The sequence below is a fragment of the Periplaneta americana genome, chromosome 16 (assembly GCF_040183065.1).
Source record: "Periplaneta americana isolate PAMFEO1 chromosome 16, P.americana_PAMFEO1_priV1, whole genome shotgun sequence".
NCBI lineage: Eukaryota > Metazoa > Arthropoda > Insecta > Blattodea > Blattidae > Periplaneta > Periplaneta americana.
This window is the reverse complement of record NC_091132.1, coordinates 120,823,251-120,844,527: the sequence shown is the minus strand read 5'-3', so window position 1 is coordinate 120,844,527 and position 21,277 is coordinate 120,823,251. Positions and strand designations below refer to the sequence as shown.

At 36.4% G+C, this 21,277-nt stretch overlaps 1 protein-coding gene across 2 annotated transcripts in view; it reads left to right on the top strand.

Moving 5' to 3' along the window:
• Nucleotides 1-21,277, top strand: part of LOC138691175 (WD repeat-containing protein 44) — a 76,734-nt gene that overhangs the window by 33,682 nt on the left and 21,775 nt on the right. Inside the window, exon 5 of one of the 2 annotated variants that reach the window (XM_069812946.1) lies at nt 1,751-1,891. The exons of the other annotated variant lie outside the window; for it this stretch is intronic. Coding sequence (XP_069669047.1) covers nt 1,751-1,891 — 141 coding nt within the window. The remainder of the gene's footprint in view (nt 1-1,750; nt 1,892-21,277) is intronic. 2 annotated transcript variants of the gene reach the window in all.

The following is a 21,277-nucleotide window of genomic DNA, read 5'->3' as shown; positions in this document are numbered from 1 at the left end:
GTCCCTCAGGAGTTCTTTTATATGTCAATAAATATACTGACATGAGCCTGTCGCATTTAAGCACATTTAAATGCCATCGACCTGGCCTGGGATCGAACCCGCAACGTTGGGCATAGAAGGCCAGCGCTATACCAACTTGCCAACCAGGTCGACACCTGATAGATCATGTCTTTAATTCTCCCCCACAAGAAGGATTGCCCATGACTCAAGATTGCATCATAATACAGTGTTTAGAATTCTCGAAGACAACAAATTTCGTTCATACCATATTCATCTCCATCAGGAACTTGGGGGACAGGACTTCCAGACTCGTGTTGATTTCTGCAACTGGTTTCTAAACATGGACCGTGATTTCGAGCTCAGAATTCTGTGGACTGATGAAGCAACTTTTAAAAGTAATGGTCAGGTGAATCTCTACAATTCCCATTACTGGTCTCCGGTTAATCTACACTGGCTACATGAAGTGGATTACCAGCACGTGTGGAGCCTGAACACATGGTGTGATCTCCTTGGACACTGAATCATAGGACCATACTGTTTTGAGGAGAACTTGAATGATAGAACACACGCTTCCTCCGAAACATTTTGCACCAGTTGCTTCGTGATGTTCTCCTTGCACTTTGGTTAACGATGTGGCTTCAACAGAGTGGCTGTCTGGCTCTCTTTTCACATAGGGCTCGGCAAGTTATTAACCAGTTATTCCTCTACAGTGGATTGGACAAGGAGGACCAATGGCCTGGCCTGGCCTATCTCGTGACTTCGCTCCAAATGACTTCTTCTTGAAGGGGAGAATTAAAGACATATTCTACCAGGTGCATCCAACAACTACAGAAGATATGAAACAAAGAATTAGAGAAGCCTGTACGTCTCTCAGCTGTGCTGAAGGTCTCCATGCAATCACGGATGTTAGGAGGAGATCAGAACATTGTTTAGCACAGGGTGGCGGATATTTTGAACATTTACTATGGAAAGTGTACATATATAAACAACATACATTTCTCAGAAAATACCATTTTTCTTGCTTTGTGAGTAAACAATAAAGATTAGAAAAAAAAGTTTCAGTAAAAGTTGTTTCTTTTTAAAAGTAGTTTCCAGTGGCACCTTCAATGACCCATGTTCTCATTTGAAATTTCTAAGTTGACCACAGGTACTCCTACTTTGGTTTGTTACGGGAAATGGTACTGCCACCAATCGATTCTTCACATAGATTTTGGTTATCAAAATTTTTTTATGAACAACCAGTATCATATAGTTTTCGAGAAAAAAAGGCTGATACGTGTGGTCTGAAACACCTGGTGTGTATATATGTATGTATGTATGTATGTATGTATATGTATGTATGTATGTATATATATATGTATATATATATATATATATATATATATATATATATATATATATATATATATCTCAGAATGGCTGTCACTACAGAATTCGTATAATAGTTTAAAATAATTCACAACTTACATCTAAAACAAAATATAATGAAAATCACCAACCGTGTGAAACTTCGTCATTGATCCGATCAGGTTCAGCAATAATTGTTAATTCAGTTGTTAGCATGAAAGCCCTTCTTCAGATTTGACCTTTCTTTTGACGAATTTCGGAAATTACAGATCATTTTAATGAAAATGATCTCTTTCACGATTTAAAGATTTTATGATACCAATGTGGTTATTATTATGATTGGTGAAACCAGCTAATTTTGTTATACACAATTAATACATGATATGCTGTACTTCTTCCCCAGCCACCACCTTCAGAGGAAGCATATCCACAGACATCACCTCTTCCAAGTCCAGCCAGCACAATCGAGTCATTGACAAGGGAATTTGAACATTCGTTAGATATTAGGTCTGCAACCAAAGGACAATATGTGGTGAAACCACAAGTGAGTTTATTGCTTTTGTATGGATATCAGATATTTATATTGATACTGGTAAAAGTTGACGACATAATGCTATTTGTGATGCTCCTTATACAAAGCATGTGACTACATTTGATGTTCCCATTGTCCTTTAAATGTTAATGGTTTGGTTTTTATTCATAGGTTTAGAGTACTGATGAAGAGTTCATTAATTTTTACGTGGTAGTATTAATTGTCTTAATTTAATCATTTGCATTGGACTCCCCTTATATCATAGATGGGCATCGTGCCTCACTTGAGAAATAATGACCTGACCTTCACGGAGCTTATCGCTCTGAGTGACATCATCTTCACAGTCCCCGTTCCTCCCTCACGCAGCTCCTAGGCGTGGGCAGGTTCTATATCAGTTTTATAAGCAATATTAGTGGTGGCATAATGGCATTATCAAAGCAGTGTGTACGCGTTAGAAAATGATTATTTCATGAGAAATTGGAGGAAGAGTTTTTTTTTGCTGTTTAGAAGGGGAGAACATACGATGTATGTTATGCTCGAAAATCCTATTAGGCATTAATAAATTTAATATATAACGACATTACTCCTTATATCATAAAGAACATGCTGAATTAGAAGGTAAGACAAATTAAATGTTATTTTTCGTACTATTCCGAAGAAAATTTATGATCTTAACATTTGCATAGTATACTAAATACGACATTATACCTTAAACACGTTCCATTAAAAAGTAGCCTACGAGGAATTAAATGTTGTTTGTACGTATTATTTCCAAAAGAAATTTATAAAAAAAATATCAAATGTGTGTAGAAAAGGAAATATGATTTTCTGAAATTATTTTAGGTCGAGAACGTGCAAATCTATTAAGTAATCTTGATAAATGCCAGAATATTCAAGAAAATAAACGTAGACAACATGATGGAATATTATTGGCTAGTTACGCAATTTCTCGCCTGTGATTTAAATCAATTCAGTGATGGAGAAATAGTAAAGAGGTTTATGATTAAAGCCGCCGAATTAATTTGCCAAATTGAATAAAAGTTTTCGAGTCTCTCACATTAACCAGGCGCTTTCCTAATAATTCGCCACTGACCGCCTTAGCGATTACGATAAGGTGACGCAGGTCACAGCAGTTTATATTTCCCATCCTACTCTGCAGTCTCCTCTCCTAGTAAACAAACTATTTCAAATCGAGTGCCTCACGTAACCGAAAATTGTGCCCATGTATGCCTTATATAATGCTATTAAGTAGACTATTTTGTCTTTTACTTTCTTCTAGTCAACACTGAAGTAAATGTTCCTTATCCCTGATTAATGAAAAGTTGTTACATAGTACACAATAGAGACAGTTTAGTATTACAATAATTCCGTGCAGATGTGCCTGCTAAGCAAGTGTGTCTGGCTTTGCAATTGGAAAATCCTACAGTCTGGTATGTAGTAGGACTTTATGAAAACATTTCACATCATTTTGTACCACTCAGGGAGGACATTAATCCCTCTTTTACACAGCAATTTCCTTAGACAAGGTGGAGCAAAATGTATTGTACGAAAAGAATAAAAAATTATGAAAGAATGTCCGCAGACCCAGATTTGTGACTTATTTGAAAACAGTGTGTAGACAGTGCAATTTATGTTAATGTCAACAGATCCTTATTTCTTAAAAATGATATGTGGTAAATGCCTCCCTTCCTTCACTTCACAATTCTGTAGTTGATTTTGAAAGCTGTCTGTAATATGTCCTACGGAATGGCTGCAATTTCAACAGGGATGGCAGCTTGGAATTCTCCAATTGTTTGCTGGCGAGTGGAAAAGTCCTTGCTTTGAGGTAGCTCCAGAGAAAAATCTAAGAGCTGATAGGTCGTGAGATTTGGAAGGCCACTGGACATCGTCAAGTTGTGAATGAGTTGTTGTGGATACAGCTGTTGCAGTCTTCTCATATTGATTCTGGCATTGTAGGCAGTGGCCCCATCTTGCTGGAACCACATAGTGTCATGAAGCCCTGATCTTCTTAATTCGAGTATCAGGTAGGTGTTGAACAGGTGGAGATACTGTTCTGCATTAACTGTAACAGTATAGTCCTGAGACTTCTCGATGGGGCAATTATCCCATACCACACTGTGACCTTAGAGCTGTGCAGTGGGGTTTTGTGAAGCATTGGAAGGTTTGTGTCTGACCAATACCGGAAGTTTTGTTGGTGACAAATCTGGTTAAATGGAAATGTGTTTCATTTGACATAAGCAAATTAGGCAGTATATCATTCTTAACAGGAATCATTTCTCGAAGTTGTGCATAAAATGCTATTCTCATTTGGCAGTCATTTGGATGTAACATCTGTAGAAGCTGCAGCTTTAATTTCAAATCTGCTTCCAATATGCAGTGAAGTGATCACCAAGAGATTTCCATTGTCTGCAAATGTCGAAAAGCTGAGCACTGTGGGCTTCGCTACATGTATGCTCGAATACGATTGACATTCTCAGATGTTCAGACAGTTCTTGGCCTACCTGACAATTTCTGGTTTTGTACTGTCCCATGTTCCTTCCAACACTGAACCGATTGCATGTTTTATTGTCCTTCTGTCAGAAATGCAATGATTTTGAGGATGCTGCTGGTACCTATAAGAAATGTTGAACAGCAGTAACACTCTTTAAATTAATAAAGGCCTTCATGGCCTGAATTGGTAACTTTATGAGCCAGTGATTCATTGCAAAAGAAATTATGGACGTCCTAGAATAAACAAACTTCTAGGCAGAGTTTCATTATGTAAATGTACTATACATTTTGCTCCACTTGTTATATGATAGAACAGCTTGCTGGAGTTCTTTCACCATCGTCTTACTTTGGGAGCAGGATGTACCACAGGAAGGTGAGATTTGGCATTTGATAGGCTTAGTGTCTTCTGGAGCGTCATCACTATATTTTGCATATGAGCCATTTAGAGCAGAAGTGGTGTAAGTCAAAATTGGGTAATGAGGGTTGAAGTAAACATTCTGTAAAATACAGCGCAAAGTAGCAATTAATATTCAATTTATTTAAACTAGTGATAGTCAGTGGATAACACGAAGAACATATTAATTACAGGGAGTTATACCTGAAATCTTGATTTGCATAATACACGTCACTGTTCGTTAACAGAAAACCACAATTTACAGTTGGGACGGTCGTTCTGTGCCGGTGTGCTTGGTTACTTGAGCAACAGAGTGAGTTTATAGAAACACGTGACTTACCGCCTCGGCTGGGATCTGCAGCATGTAGTGACATCATCATGCGCAGTTGGTTCCAGGATGTGCGATGAACGGTGCATTCCACTCACAGTTGTCCAGTATCACTTATCACATCACACGTGTTATCATAATAAATACAAACTGATTATAAACATAACATGATATCCATGGTTCAATTATATAGCAATGAAGAGAAACAGATGCAATCAATATATCTAATCATCAGACAAACTTTCGATACCAGATATATCACCACCATTGTCGTCGTGATTTTCGTTATGATCATCATCTTCATCGTCGTTGCTTTCACTACTGCTGTCTCCGCCCGTAATTATGAAGCTTTCAATTACATTTTCCATAATTCCTTCCTGTTCAATATATTCATCTTCGATTTTTTCAACATGTTCACATACTTTTTCCCATTTTTCTACACTGATGTCATCAACCCGTTGTTGGCACAATTTCATCACTTGCTCTAATTTAAAAGTTGAGTTTTGACCGGCTACCCACTGCTTGATATCTGCCCAAATCAATTCCAATGGATTTAGCTCAGGTGAATACTGTGGCAATCTGAGTACACAATGTCCATTCATAGCTAAGAGATTGTCAATCACGTAAGTTTTATGAAGTGGCTTATGTGTTTTAATGAGCCCGTAAAGCTCCACTTTCAGCATATTTTCCTGAAACTGCACATTGTTTCTTCTAAGCCAGTCCTGCATATCACTTTTCTTTGAATTACTTGAGGGAGCTTTATGCAACTGCACGTTATGGTAAGGTGTGTTATCTATTATAAAAACAGATCTAGGGGGCAAATTCGGAATCAACTTTTCCGTTATCCGCTTCTGGTAATTGTTGGCATTCATTTCATGATGGTAGTCTCCAGTTTTCCTGTTCGATTTAAACATCAGAAATGCGCCAGGTACAAAACCCGCTCGACCCCCTGCATGAACAATAATAAGCCTAGGTCCTTTCGAAATAGGCGCCAGTAAACCTGAGGTTTTGTCAGCACTCCAATTTTTTGGTCTTGTATGCGTGCTATGAATATACGTTTCATCCTCGTATATTAGAGGCCTACCTTCTTCTCTGTATTTCTTTATTGCGCGTAAATACGATACGCGCTGTTCTCGAATATCATGCCTTTCCTGTAATACCGCTTTATTATTTCTTGTCTTCTTCCATTTAAACCCCATATCACGTAAAATGATCTTTAAACTTGTACTACCGCCGTTAAAGTTTATGGCATCTTTTAGTTTAGGTAGCAGTTTACTGACAGTGGGCACTGTTTTGTCATTTATATAAAAATTATAAATTGTCTGTCGTATAACTCTTTTATCAAAATCATCAACATCTGTGATGCGTTTCGGTACACAATGAACTTTACCGGGCATTCCAAAAGAGGTCCCTTCTTCCTCACACTGTTTCCCTTCTTTAATTATCTTTCTTATTGTTCTTTCGGGCACTTTAGTTGCTGCACTCACTCGTTCTTGCACCTTTTTCAGCGGTATTAAAAAGTCTCCAGAAGCTGCTTCACTCTTCATGAAAGAATGTATATTGTTCACAACTTCCCGAGTTTGGCTATGCAGTGTTTTTGCGCCAAGTTTAGACTGAATAGGAGGCATTTTAGTCTACACAAACACACACAACTGCAATTTGCCACGATAATAAATAAACAATATGAATATGAACTAACTAAACTAACAAACAGCAATTATCAAGCACGTGGCAGGACGACGTTACACAGCCAAGGCTTTCTGCGAGACTGGCCACTTGCCATATTCCGCGCATGCGCGAGAGTGTAGGCTCACTGGCTAGCTACCACATGATTCTCACCGGCACAGAACGAACGTCCCAACTGTAAGTCACACGGAGTTAGTGTGCACTTGAAGTTGGTTGCTTGACGGTTGTCAGCCCTCTTTGAGGTCTGTGGATATAGAGGGAAAAATTGGATCGGTGTTGGTTAGAGTTCCCGGGTAGCTCAGTGGTAGAGCGTTGGTACGTTAAACCAAAGGTCCCGGGTTCGATACCCGGCTCCGGAACAATTTTTCCCTCGAAATTATTCATATTAATTACTATTTTGCGCTGTATTTTACAGAATTTTTACTTTAAACCTCATTACCCAATTTTGACTTACATCACTTCTCTGAATGGCTCATATCTTAATTTTTATATGTCTTTTCCAAGTTTTAAACATACACGCATATATTTGTATCATTCATATGCCTATATTTCAATTAAGTGTGGTCAAGTGAATTAATATTTGTCTTAAATATTAGGTGTACATTCTGTAGGGGCGTGGCATCTACGTTGCCAATGTTGCCGCCGGCAACATACAAAATAATAGAAATTAAGTATATTCCTTATTATATAATTTCTTAATTTGGGCCACCGGCATGGCTCAGTCGGTTAAGGTGCTTGCCTGCCAGTCTGAAGTTGTGTTCGGGTGCGGGTTCGATCCCTGCTTGGGCTGATTACCTGGTTGGGTTTTTTTCCGAGGTTTTTCCCAACCGTAATGTGAATGCAAGGTAATCTATGGTGAATCCTTGGCCTCATCTCGCCGAATATCATCTCGCTATCACCAATCTCATCGACGCTTAATAACCTAGTAGTTGATACAGCATCGTTAAATAACCAATTAAAATAAGTTTCTTAATTTGTATTTTCTGTCAACAATTAAATCCACGACTTTCCCATAATGGAATACATGTGTACGTGTTTCTGATTTACGCCACATGTTGCCTGCAGCGCTTGAATGGCAAACTCGCCAAGGCTGGGTGTCAGTGATCTTCAGTGCCATGGTGTGACTGTAATGTGATTATTTGCCGGTTAGACATAAAGGCAAACATGTGTTATTCTTCCTTTCCCTTCACTCCCCAAGTATGGCTTCTAAATTTACTGGTGAAGTATTTTCCTATCTATGATTGTGGCTGTTATAGAGAGCTTTTAAAACCGTTCTTTAGGATCATGTACATTTAGTGAGAAAAAGTAATATTGTTTTGAATGCCAGACCAACTCCTGAATTAAAAGACTTGAAGACTAAATCACATGGAGGTTTTCTTTATTTTACTTGTCAGCAGCATTACAATCTATTCAACAATGTGAACAATAAATAACAAAATGTGGAGGTTTCGAAAGACATTTTAATGTATCTTGGTATACAGAATCACTGTATACGACTCTTTTGCTGGCCGTGTTTACTTTTTTTCAAGTGAAAAAAAAAACGCCTGGACAAAAGATGATATCAAGAATATGGATAGTTTCTGTATGCTGCACACGCGTCCTGAAAATTATAAAAATCATGTTGCATCTGTTGTTTTTGTAGCATGTTTTGGTAAAACGAGAATAGACTTGTCATTAAGCAAGGCATTTAAAAATCAACAGAAAAATGTAATGAAGTTGTGAAAAGAAACAGATATGTAAATGTCTCGTTTAATAAGTGCAGTGTGTTACTTGGTCCAGCAAGAACTTCCGTTTATTTCTCTAATAATCTCATACTTTCTTAAAATAAAACTTTGATATGGTAACCCTAAATATTTATAAAAAAATTCAGGGTCTATAGTTGTCTTACAATACCCATAACAAGATAATGTTACTTTAATTACATCTAATTTCTTAGAAATGTTGCATTACTATTATGTTAAAAACTTGTTAGATATGCTTGTCTTCTTGATTATTTCCCTGCTCATAATGTTAGTTCGTTAATAATTTGGTAAAGAAAGACAGTTGCTGTTATTTGAGACAGAAAATACTGCCTGAAGATATTCTAAGCCATTTCCCGAAACTTTTATTTTATCCAGGTGTGCCATTCTGCCAAGTGTCATCTATGAATAATCCACCAAAGTTGTAGTTCTTTTTTGCTACCATAGACATTGTAGCCCTCAATTCACTATGAGAAGTGAACTACATAGCACCACATGATGATTACTGGAGCAATGGTGGAATACTGGTAGAAGAAATGGGAGTACCCATAGTTGTTTGCCGTGTGCATGTACTCCAAGTTCTATGTTTACCACACTTCAGTTTCCTGCGCTTACATCCTCCCGACGTCGCAACTGTAGTGATTGAGTCGCGATTTTTTGTTATCGTCCTTAATGTCGATGATGAGATTCCTAATGGATCAGAGTGTTGTTTCTGTGTAAGAGTATTGTTCTCATCGTACTTTCGTAAGATTTCCAATTTTTTCGACACAGCGCTTTTTGTTTAACACTCATTGTAATCACATTCACAGACACTTCAATACACTAAAGGACAACAAACTGGCCAGCAAAAATTTCCAGAATTTTATTACGACTGAGTGAGGAATGGTGTTTGAGAGAGAGGGTTAGCAAGAGGATGGGGTATTGTAACTGTATGTAGGCTTTAACCGTGCAGGTAAGGAGTCGAATAAGAAAGCGTAACAAGAGGGTGGGATATACTAAGGTATGAAGGTTTAAATGCGCAAGTAAAAGGGTCGAATACCAATACTTTTCAGGTTAATGGCACCAGTGAGTTCAATGACCAAGATGTTTTATTGCTGTTACAGTACATTGCTGAAAATTACATCGAAAATATTCCACAAAATCAGCATATTATGTGGGACTTGAGCGCAACAAATGGGGTATTTTATAATGGCGTTATATATGAAATGTGCAGGGACCGGACAAAAAAAGCATATTACACGGGATAGCGTAATAAGCAGGTGTGTCTTATCGAGGTTTTACTGTATATTAAAAGACAACAATAACTGAAGCCCAAACATAATAGTCTGTCACTCACCTTCTTATTGTAATAACATTGTGGACTCTAAAGATCTGTACCTGTCTGTTATCATCACTACAAAGTAGCTTACAGTCCTATCTTCGACTTAGTGAGTTAAATGATTTCTGCTCTCCAAAAGGAATTGGGTTTCAATTCACGGCAGATTCTGTGAGACTTGTACTGGACAAAGAAGTAGCAGGGCAAGGTTTTTGCAAATACATTGAACTTTACATATCATTTCTATTCTGCATTGCTTTAATGTTGTTGTTCCGTTATCTCTGTATAATTTCCTGTAGTTAAAAAGAGGTGTTAAATAAATAATTGAAGCATCGGCTGGAACAACGTTATAAGTTACATTTAGTAAAATTTACAGGAGCTGCAAAAATGTGTACACGTACAACGTTGTTCTTATAGGGTAGCAAACTTTTGAGTGGACAAATTTCACGTACTGCATTGATGGACAGTTGCAAGCCAAAGAGTATAGCAAAGTAACATGACATACAACATTATTACATGGAAACATGCTGAATGAAAATTTTGTAACTTACAATGTTGTTCCAGCCGATGCTTCAATTACTGATTACCACATCCTACACAATTTTAGTAAATGCTGGGTAACTTTCGGTGTTGGACCCCAGACTCATTTCTCCGGCATTATCACCTTCATCTCATTCAGATGCTAAATAACCTTAGATGTTGATGAAGCATCGTAAAATAACCTACCACATCCTACATTCCTTTGATCAACCGCTATAGTAGTCTAGTGGCTAGAGTGCTGGACTTATAATCCTGTAAACCTGGGTTCGAGCCCTGGTGTACCTCAGATTTTGAACTTGTGTTGAGTAAGTCCATGGTCCAGGTAACTGAGAGGTTTTTCTGGGACCTCTGGTTTCCCTATGGCATCCCAACAAATCCCCATCATCTCATGGTGGGTGTAATGTAGACCAGCCTCCCATGGCACACCATGTGCAATGACTCTGTCAGTAAATTGGTGTATACAGTTGACTTCATATGGGTGAATGACAGGGTTGCCAGATGTCCCGATTTGGCGGGACATATCCTGATTTTCATATAAAAGTCCCAGGTCCCGCTCGATTCGAGATGGGATGCAAAAAGTCGCTCTTTTAGAGAATTAACATCACTTGAATAATTTTATCATTACATAGTAACTATTTTCTTCCAGGCCTAAATAATTACATTAAATTTCAATTTATTTTCTTAACAATGTTGGTTTGCACATTGGAAAAAAACGAATATTTTGGCAAGTGTAAGGTTTGTAACAGCAAATTCAGTGGTGAATATGATATTTCTAAACATTTAAAAAGAGACGTTCATCAGAAATGCATGGCACAGAGAATGGACAGAAGCTTGTTGAAAATCCTAAAGTTCAGTGATAAATATGTAGGAAGCTCTAAAAATGTATGCTAAATGATGTGTTTGGAGCATTAATATGCTAAGGCACAAATTAAATATGAATTTAGGTGTAAATAAGTTGTGCCATTGTTATCAATTAATAAACATTGAAATTTAAATATTTTGTCACATGTGATGCCAGACAGAGCTATTATTAAGTCATTTAGGTTAATAATTTGGCATAACATATTATTGCCACAAGCCCTGCAGAAAGACGCCAGAGAAATGTGTTATAACTTAACAGCCAGATAAATATTGTGTGTACTTGGATAGCTGTATCTATATTATGGCTTTTATTCAAATTGCAATTTTGAGATTCATATTACTTTTTTCAGCTGCGGGAAAATTTTTATTTATTTTGTATAGTCATGAAAATGTCAACTCTGCCCAAATTCATATCACTCTTTCTTTAAGACAAAATGTAAGTACTACTTATGGTGGAAAAGGATGTCCCTCCTTGATAGATCTAAAATCTGGCAACCCTGGTGAATGACGAACAGCCAAGTACCGTACAAGTCAATAGTGAAAAAATTGATCGTCTGGAAAAATACTTAGTTTGTAATTAATATAATAGATAATTAAACCTTGAATCTTAGCTATTTATGTAAATTATGTTTACAAGAGAGAGTGGTTAATGAATGTTCATTGCATGAATATACTAATTGTCACATTAAAACTGCCCTATTACATTTGGCAGGATGTCGTCTACTTTTACTTTTATTTTACTTTATAAAACATAATATTTTTTTCATGTGTTGAAACATGATTTTTATCCATGTTTTCCAGGTATATGTTTTTTCCTGCTTCTTTTCACGCTTTATCCACTGTTACATTAAACCATCTTTGTTTCTTTTATTTACATAAATATGAATTTTGGTATATAGTGCATACCTTTTATCTTTGCATGCTTGTAGAAGTAGAGTGGAAGTGACAGTGCACAGAGCAGCTGCGCACACTGAGCACTTGGTTGTAAGTCAAGAAGAGACAAGATAAACTGTAGAACAGAACAGTTTTTTACAATTTGAAATTGTGAAAGTGTTAAAAAAAACGATGTTAGAAGTGTTACCCGTTTGCTGAGAAGCAGGTGTTGCACCATCTAAACACATTTTGGTTCACACGTTGCAGCTCTGCTATGTGGGCTGCTTTTCGTATGTTTTTTTTGCAGCTGGTCCAATATTAGTGGATTTGATTTATATTCTTAGTTTTTAAACTGCCCCATAAATAGAAAATAGAAATTGTATGGTGTTAGGTCTGGGAATCGAGCAGGTTACGGTTCTTCACTAATTGAACCATCACTAAAATCACTAATCATGAATCTAAATGGCCGTCATTTACAGACTGAAGAAACCAGTTGCAAAAATTGAGTCTCCTCTGCGGATCTCCAGACTAATAAGACATGCACTTCTGTAACCTTGTTAAGTTGAAATTTTAGTAATTTTATAGCACTATGTGCTGATGTACAGCTGACCCCTGCTTGTTGTGCTGACTTCATGATGAATTATTGCGGCAATTGTTCAATTGTTCCAATCGAGCACTGATATCATCCAACTTTTCCTCTGTTGAAACATGACGCCTTTGTCTTTTCTTGTACAATACCGATTCTGTAGTTTTGAATTCATTCATTATTTCATGAATTGTAGACTGTTAGGTAGATTAACCATAGAGCTGCAGATTAATATTTTAGAGGAATTAAAAGTTTTGATTTTGCTCTTGTCCAATCCGAGACAGTTGAGGCACTAATTACATAATCTGCTGTAGTGTTCCGTAATATCACGTCATTTTCCACTCATCTCACAGCTTCAAGTTCTTGTTCGATGGTTATAATCAGTAATAATACATTTACCGGTACATTTTGTTGAAATCGTAAAAGCACACATTTTGATAAAATGGGTAATAGTAATATGCTTTACAAGAGCGGTATGTTGAAGTTTTCATGTTCGAGAAAAAGTTTGAAAAAGCGAAACGTAGTTAAGCTTTTTTTAATTTCCGAGAATTGAAAGAAAACATACCGCTCGTGTATCGTACATTATTTTGTGCGAAGATCGTTTATTACATACCTGAAAGAGGAATTTCTAATTAGTTGCAATGAAATCTCCATCTTGGTTTCTGTTCAATGACGGCAAATTTGCAAAACAAAAATACCTATCTTCAACATTGGTGCTTTAAAATGTTTTCTGTGTTTACTATACTCCAGCAGGCCGTGATATACGTTTGTCTTTTTTTCCCCCCAGTCTATGATGAGTCTGGAATCTTGTTGATTTTTTCACGGCTTCCTTAATGTTACTTGCATCACGAATGCAGTAACTTTAGTGGAGTTGTAGAGTTTAACTTACTTAATTTTTGCAAATATTTAAAAACAATAATTAACAGTGCAATTTAGGTGAAATTGCAGTGGTAAGTTTCCAATTTATAATTATTACTATATTGAACGTCTCTAAAAATAATATGTTAAAAGCCTAAAGCAGTAAAATCAATATGTCACTTAAGAGGTAAGAAGAGGGAAATTGTTATGTGTGTTAGGTTGGGAGTACTGAATGTGGAATTTTAGACTTTCCGCTGATTGGATTTGTGCGGAAACCAAGCAAATATGTACGATCTCGCACAAAATAATTTAACATACATGCACTAAGAACTACTTAACACCTATAGCATCACGGAAGTGAATAATACAGATTCAGTTGTCATCTCTCATTCAGCCATAACTGGTTTCACAATTTTTGGATTGGAGAATAGATGAAATAAAAGGTACATAAACAAAGAATAACTTCACATAATGGGACCAACATACACCTGTGAACTGAGGAATGGAAAGATTTTTCTACCTACTGCATTCAACAGAGCATTAACCCTTATTTGTAACCTTGCTTTGCGGTGAGAACAAGACAGTAGCTGTCCCATTGGCATGTATTGACAGACTTCAGAACACAAGACGCAGTTATATGCAGGGCTGGGCAAAATACTGACATCCAAGTATTTCAAATACAAATACAAAATACTTCAAAGAATAGTATTTGAAATACAAATACAAAATACTTTTAAAAAATTAACCAAAATGCAAATGTATTTCAAATAATCAAAATACATTTGTATTTCAAATACTCGATAAAATATATAGAGAAATAAGAATATTACTGAAAATCTGAAATATTATATTAACATTAAAAGTATTTTTATCTCGAAGTTTTATATAAACTGTAACTGAACATTCTTCCTTTTCCCAGTCAGCAATGAAATTATGCTACATCTGAAAATAATTACTGCTCCCTTTCAAAACAATAGTTTCTCAAAAAGTTAATCAGATGAGGATCCTTTGCTGATGAATGAATAAATCCTGCAAAACAGAACAATCTTTCTACAGGCCCAGAGGAACACAAACTTGCATTATACTTTATAAAAGCTTGTTTCACTGTTGGGTAATTCTCCAGAGTGCACAAGGTTGTCCCTTTGCCATTGAAGAATTGTATGAGCTCATACTCCGCAGTATACAAGTTCTTTCCTTTTTGCTTTTCAAAGTCTGGTGCACTTGAGTTGAAATCAAAAATTGTTTTCATCGTCTGAACTGACCAAAAGTGTAGCAGAGAACTGATCAGCCGATTTCACACACATATTCTGTATCCTTTTATTATCATTTGGTGAGGCAGTGTCAGGTAGCCATCCATTTTAAATGATGGGTGGAAGCAAGGTGCCAAAATAGTTCAATTTGCTTCTGGGGTCAGATCAAATATCGGTTTAAATCTTGATGAAAGCGAACTTATTAGGGTTGAAGTTACTTGCAATACATGGCGTAGATTACTAGATAACAGAATAGGCTATGTAATCTGTTTTTGAGGGAAATTAATGTGGGCAAAAATTGACCATACTAGCACATCTTCGCATTTTCCATTGAATCAAGGACTACGGCAATGGGTTTCAGAACTGCAAAATGTACTTCAAGGTACTGAAATCAACATCTTTGAAGGTTGGCAATCCCAGTTTTTCACATATACTGTTTATATCATGTTTGAATTGCAATATTTGAGAGATTGAGTCATGAAGCGAATTCCATCGAGTTTGGCAAGGAAACTTTAATGAATATTTCAAGACATCTGATATAATTTCTGAGGATTTGGGTCTCCTAAACGCATTGCATAATACTGAACATTTAACAAGTGTTGGGAGATGGATCCTTGATGCTGTTGGAGATTTCTTTATGGCATTAAGGAAATCAGTTGTGGCAAGAAAACTAAGTGTATGGCTAGCACATCTGAAATGGATAGGCAAATAAGACAAAAGTTCATTCTTCAAATCCAAATCCAAAACTTAAAGGACAAAAAGAAGAATAAGAAGAAGAAGAAAGTATTTTGAGTATTTGAAATACAAAATACATCAATTTTATGTATTTAAATACAAAATACTTTTGAAAATCCTTACAAATTACAAAATACAAAATACAAATGTATTTCAAATACTGCCCAGCCCTGGTTATATGTTAGACAATATTTTTTTTAATAAAGAAGTGCCTGTTATAATCCAAAAATATGATGTATTTTAACTCCATTGTTTCGGTTAAACCAGATTTCAGTTAAGTGAAGTTCAGTAAAGCGGGATTTCGTCGTATTTATTTGTTCTTTTTCCTCAGACATATTATATTTTGTCAATTATCTATATTCTGTTAACCCTGCAGTGTTTGCAGGCAATTCAGAGTTACAGAAGGTCATGCCTGACAGATGCCATTTCGTTTTTGAGGAATTTATGTTACCAGTACTGGTACGGTAATTGAAATTTTTAAACTGGATTGAAATTGATTTTTAGATATTTTCAAATATTATACATCAATTATTTAGTTGATTATATTGATATAAAAAAACAATTAACTAATTAAGAATGAACATACAGTAAGTTATCTCTGATTGAAGCTCTGGCTGTTATGTACATCTATTATCAGGCTAAGGTGACCAGATCCACATCGATAAACAGGACACAAAACTTCGAAAACGAGGACATTGGCAGAAAATATGTACTTAGATTTAGCCTTAGGCCTTTATTATATTTTAAGTTACATAAATATCTATTTTATTACAAAATATTTACAGTATAGATTTAGGCTTATATCATACATAAAAATATATTAATATCTATTTTATTACAAAATAATTATGAAAAATCTTAATAATAATGATTTTACAGTTAGCTACATATGAAAGTCAAGGGAACTATAATTATTAAAGAGGACAGAAAATATATTTTTAGATTTACATTCGCAGCTCAATCTCTCGATTTACTAGCTACCTGTGAGCAACGACCATGACAAGAAGAGCAAAGAGAGTTATTATAATCGTTGGCAAAGAATATATTCCATCAATGCTGCTGCCACCTACAGGCAAGTTACTTGAAAAAGGCGTCAAATCAGATAATTTAAAAATATCAAGCATACAAGTTACAAAAAGGAGGACATTTCTTGATTTTTTTAGAAATCTGCCCGGACCCCGGACAAAGGCCTAAAAAGGAGGACATGTCCGGACAAAAGAGGACATCTGGTCATCCTATATCAGGCAGTACAGCTCACTTGATGATATGTGATATGTGTCAGAGGAAGAACAATTTTTGTATACATCTGAAGTCTGATTATTATAATATGTAGCTAGTTGGCGATGTATGCAATTGAGGGGGGAAAGAAACTGGCCACCCTACCCCACTATCTCCTGGCCTGGTTGCCTCATAAGTGGTGTCTTATTGGTGTCACTTATGAGGTTCAGACTTGTCTTCGGACAGACAGTTGGCTAAACAACAGCACAATAAGTACTTTGTGAAAATAATTGAATTGAAAAGTCAACATAAAGGCATACAGCTGTGTCAGAAGTCATTACTGTCTGTTTCTTGTTCAGTGTCTGCACACTCATGTCTTGTTTCTATAACATATTCCTTCTCATTACTATAATAGTCAATTTCATCATCTGCCTCTGCTAACTCTGCACCATTATCTTGTTAGGGATATCATGATTAAACATATTCTCTTCTTTTGATTCATTTTCAAATCTAAATGTATGACAAAATTATTTTGTAGCAAGAAACATTGCAGTCTGGGACATTTGGATCAATAATTACAGCAATAATTGTAAATAAAATACTTCAGAAGAGTAAGTTAATTTGTAATGGTAAAGTTCGCGTGGCTTCTTACGAGGTGTGTTCTTAAAGTAAGTTCCAAAAGGGTGTAGTAAGTAAACGGGAAGATATTTACAAACCATTTTTGTTGCATTGTATTCCCCACACTTCAATTACTTCTCAACATAATCTCCACCATTATTGAGGCATTTATCGAGTCGTGGCACAAGTCTTTCTATCCCCTCATTGTAGAATTCGCCCGCCTGTGATGTGAACCACTCCCGCACTGCTGTTTTCACTTCATCGTCACCATCAAAACGTTGACCACCAAGGAACTTCTTGAAAGTCACTCGGAGCCAAATCCAGACTGTAGGGGGGATGGTTAATTTGTTCCCAGCCAAATTTCGAGTTGAGATTTTTGAGTGTCACGAGCTGTGTGTGGCCGAGCTTTGTCATGAAGCAACACAACTCCATCGGTCAGCATCCCACGTCTTTTGTTCTGAATTGCACGACAGAGCTTCTTCAAGGTCTGACAATAGGTTTCTCTATTAATGGTTTCACCCCGAGGCAAGAATTCGATGAGTAGGACTCCTCTTGTCCCAAAAAACAGTGCATATGATTTTGCGTGTTGACATGGTTTGTTTGAATTTCTTTTTCCTTGGTGATGCAGTGTGCCTCCATTCCATGGACTGCTGCTTCGATTCAGGTGTCATGTGAGACACCCAAGTCTCGTTACCTGTCACGATATGATCAAGAAACTCATCGCCTTGCTTACTGTAATGTGTGAGAAAGCTCAATGCACTGGAAGCTCGTTTGGTTTTGTGTTCCTCGGTGAGCATCTTGGGTACCCATCATGAGCACAATTTTCGGTATAGTAATCAATTTGTCACAATTTTGTAGAGAACACTCCGCGACATTTGTGGAAAATTCAAGGAAAGTGAAGAAATTGTGAACCTCCTGTCCTCATGAATTTTTTCATCGACAGCACGCACCAAATCATCATTGATCAAAGATGGCCGACCTGTACGCTGCTCGTCATGCACAGAGATGCAGCCCTTGTTGAACTTCCTAACCCATCTCCTGACCATTCCATTACTAATGGCATCATCACCATACACCTCACAAAGTTGACGATGAATGTCAGCTGGTTTGATGTTTCTCGCATTCAAGAAACTGATAACAGACCACATCTCACAGTTGGCGGGGTGCTCGATCACTTTAAACATTTCAACTGATCACAACTAACCACACACACGGACTGAAGCTCTGAAACTGCATGCACAGCTTGCCTGAGGACTGAAGAAGAAAACACGCATGGACGAAATAACGATTGCAGCAATGCGACGGCTATAATTGAAAACGGAACTTACTTCAAGAACACGCCTCGTACTTCAGATGCTATTGATATGCATGTAACAATGACTTAATATCACCAGAGTGAACTAAATGTGGCAAGCATTAGTATGTCAATTATGAATAGTTTGTTGAAAGTTATATAGCATATCAGAACTATGGACTTACAGTCTTATTTGCAATAACGAAAAGGAACTAGTGTGGCCTCACAGATCAGCACAACTACTGCAGCATTAAGAAAAGCAGCAATATCTTTGTGCGATTTCTTATTAAATTATTGGTTCGTATATTTGACTATGTATGATCCTCAGCAGCTGCAGTTGTTGTACGTACTATTTTATACATAACAGATTCACACATAAGAAAATTATGTGTATGCCAACTTTTTTCCAAAAAAATATGGGAGGCTAAGGAATCGACAAAATTTCACATAGAAAATTGACAAATTATTCGGTTCAGTTACTAAAATACAACTTTATTCTACACTTCGGCAGCTAGGTTTAAATTAAAAGTAGTTTGAGACAGATTTTGTCCCGTGTAATAGTTGAATTAGACGACAATTTGTAGCTCTGATTTGATTAATTGTGTCATGCTCCTGTTTTGAACATCTGTCCAATTATTGTTTGAGATAAATCACCCTCTTTGTATGAGCATTACTGCTTAGAACAATACTCACCACTTTTTCCAAATTTATAACATTAATATGGTTTGATTTTAAACGGGTGAGCACTGAAACCCATTTCTGGCAAACATTACTTTCTAAAAAGGCTGCACATTTTAATTCCTGGTTTGAACAACAGAATTCATCATACAGATGATCATTATTCATGGCAAAATCAAATGTCCAGAATAAAAATTGTTATATTATGCAAAAATAAGGGGGAAAAATGCTCGAAGAGAAGAATAATATGGAAGCTGGAAGTCCGTTAAAAATTTGGGGCAAAATACGGGACATCCTGGGAAATATGAGAGAGTTGACAGCCCTAGATATAACATAACTGATTACTAACTTACTTACTTACTTATTGACTTTTAAGGAACCCGGAGGTTCATTGCCGCCCTCCCATAAGCCCGCCATTGGTCCCTATCCTCAGCAAGATTAATCCAATCTCTATCATCATATCCCACCTCATTCAAATCCATCTTAATATTATCTTCCCATCTACTTCTCGGCCTCCCCAAAAGTCTTACTCCCTCCTGCCTCCCAACTAACACTCTATATGCATTTCTAGATTCGCCTATACGTGCTACATGCCCTGCCCATCTCAAATGTCTGGATTTAATGTTCCTAATTACGTCAGGTGAAGAATACAATGCGTGCAGTTCTGTATTGTGTAACTTTTTCATTCTCCTGTAACTTCATCCCTCTTAGCCCCAAATATTTTCCTAAGCACCTTATTCTCAAACACCCTTAACCTTTGTTCCTCTTTCAAAGTGAGAGTCCAATTTTCACAACCATATAGAACAACCGGTAATATAACTGTTTCATAAATTCTAACTTTCAGATTTTTTGACAGACTGGATGATAAAAGCTTCTCAACAGGCATTTCCCATATTTATTGTGTATTTAATTTCCTCCCGAGTATCATTTATATTTGTTACTGTTGCACCCAGGTATTTGAATTTTTCCACTTCTTGAAAGGATAAATTTCCAATTTTTATATTTCCATTTCGTACAATATTCTCGTCACGAGACATAATCATATACTTTGGCTTTTCGGGATTTACTTCCAAACCTATTTCTTTACTTGCTTCAAGTAAAATTCCCATGTTTTCCCTAATCGTTTGTGGATTTTCTCCTAACATATTCACGTCATCCGTATAGATTAGCAGCTGATGTAACCCGTTCAATTCCAAACCCTCTCTGTTATCCTGGACTTTCCTAATGGCATACTCTAGAGCAAAATTAAAAAGTAAAGGTGGTAATGCATCTCCTTGCTTTGGCCCACAGTGAATTGGAAAGGCATCTGACAGAAACTGACCTATATGAACTCTGCTGTATGTTTCACTGAGACACATATTAACTAATCAAACTAGTTTCTTTGGAATACAAAATTCAATAAGAATATCATATAATACTTCTCTTTTAACTGAGTCATATGCCTTTTTAAAATCTATGAATAACTGATGCACTGTACCCTTATACTCCCATTTTTTCTCCATTATCTGTCGAATAAAATATATCTGGTCAATAGTTGATCTATTATGCCTAAAACCACACTGATGATCCCCAATAATTTCATCTACATATGGAGTTAATATTCTCAAAAGAATATTGGACAAAATTTTGTACGACTTCAAAAAAAGTGATAATAAATGATTAACTAACAGAAATTGAAAAAAAAAAAGTAAAATGAAATGGCAGCAAATGAAACTCATTTGAAAGCAGTGATTTTATATTTAATAATTGGAAGCTGACTGTGATGTATGCAGTCGCTAATAATCAGGCTTGACTCTGCATGGAGTTCATGGTCATGTCCAGTTCTTTCTTAGGTGAAGACTTGGCGTCGTACTGACGTGACATCAAGTACTTCTCGCCATGTGCACATCTAAAAATCAATTTCAAACCTGTTTACAAATTTCAATTGCCAGTACC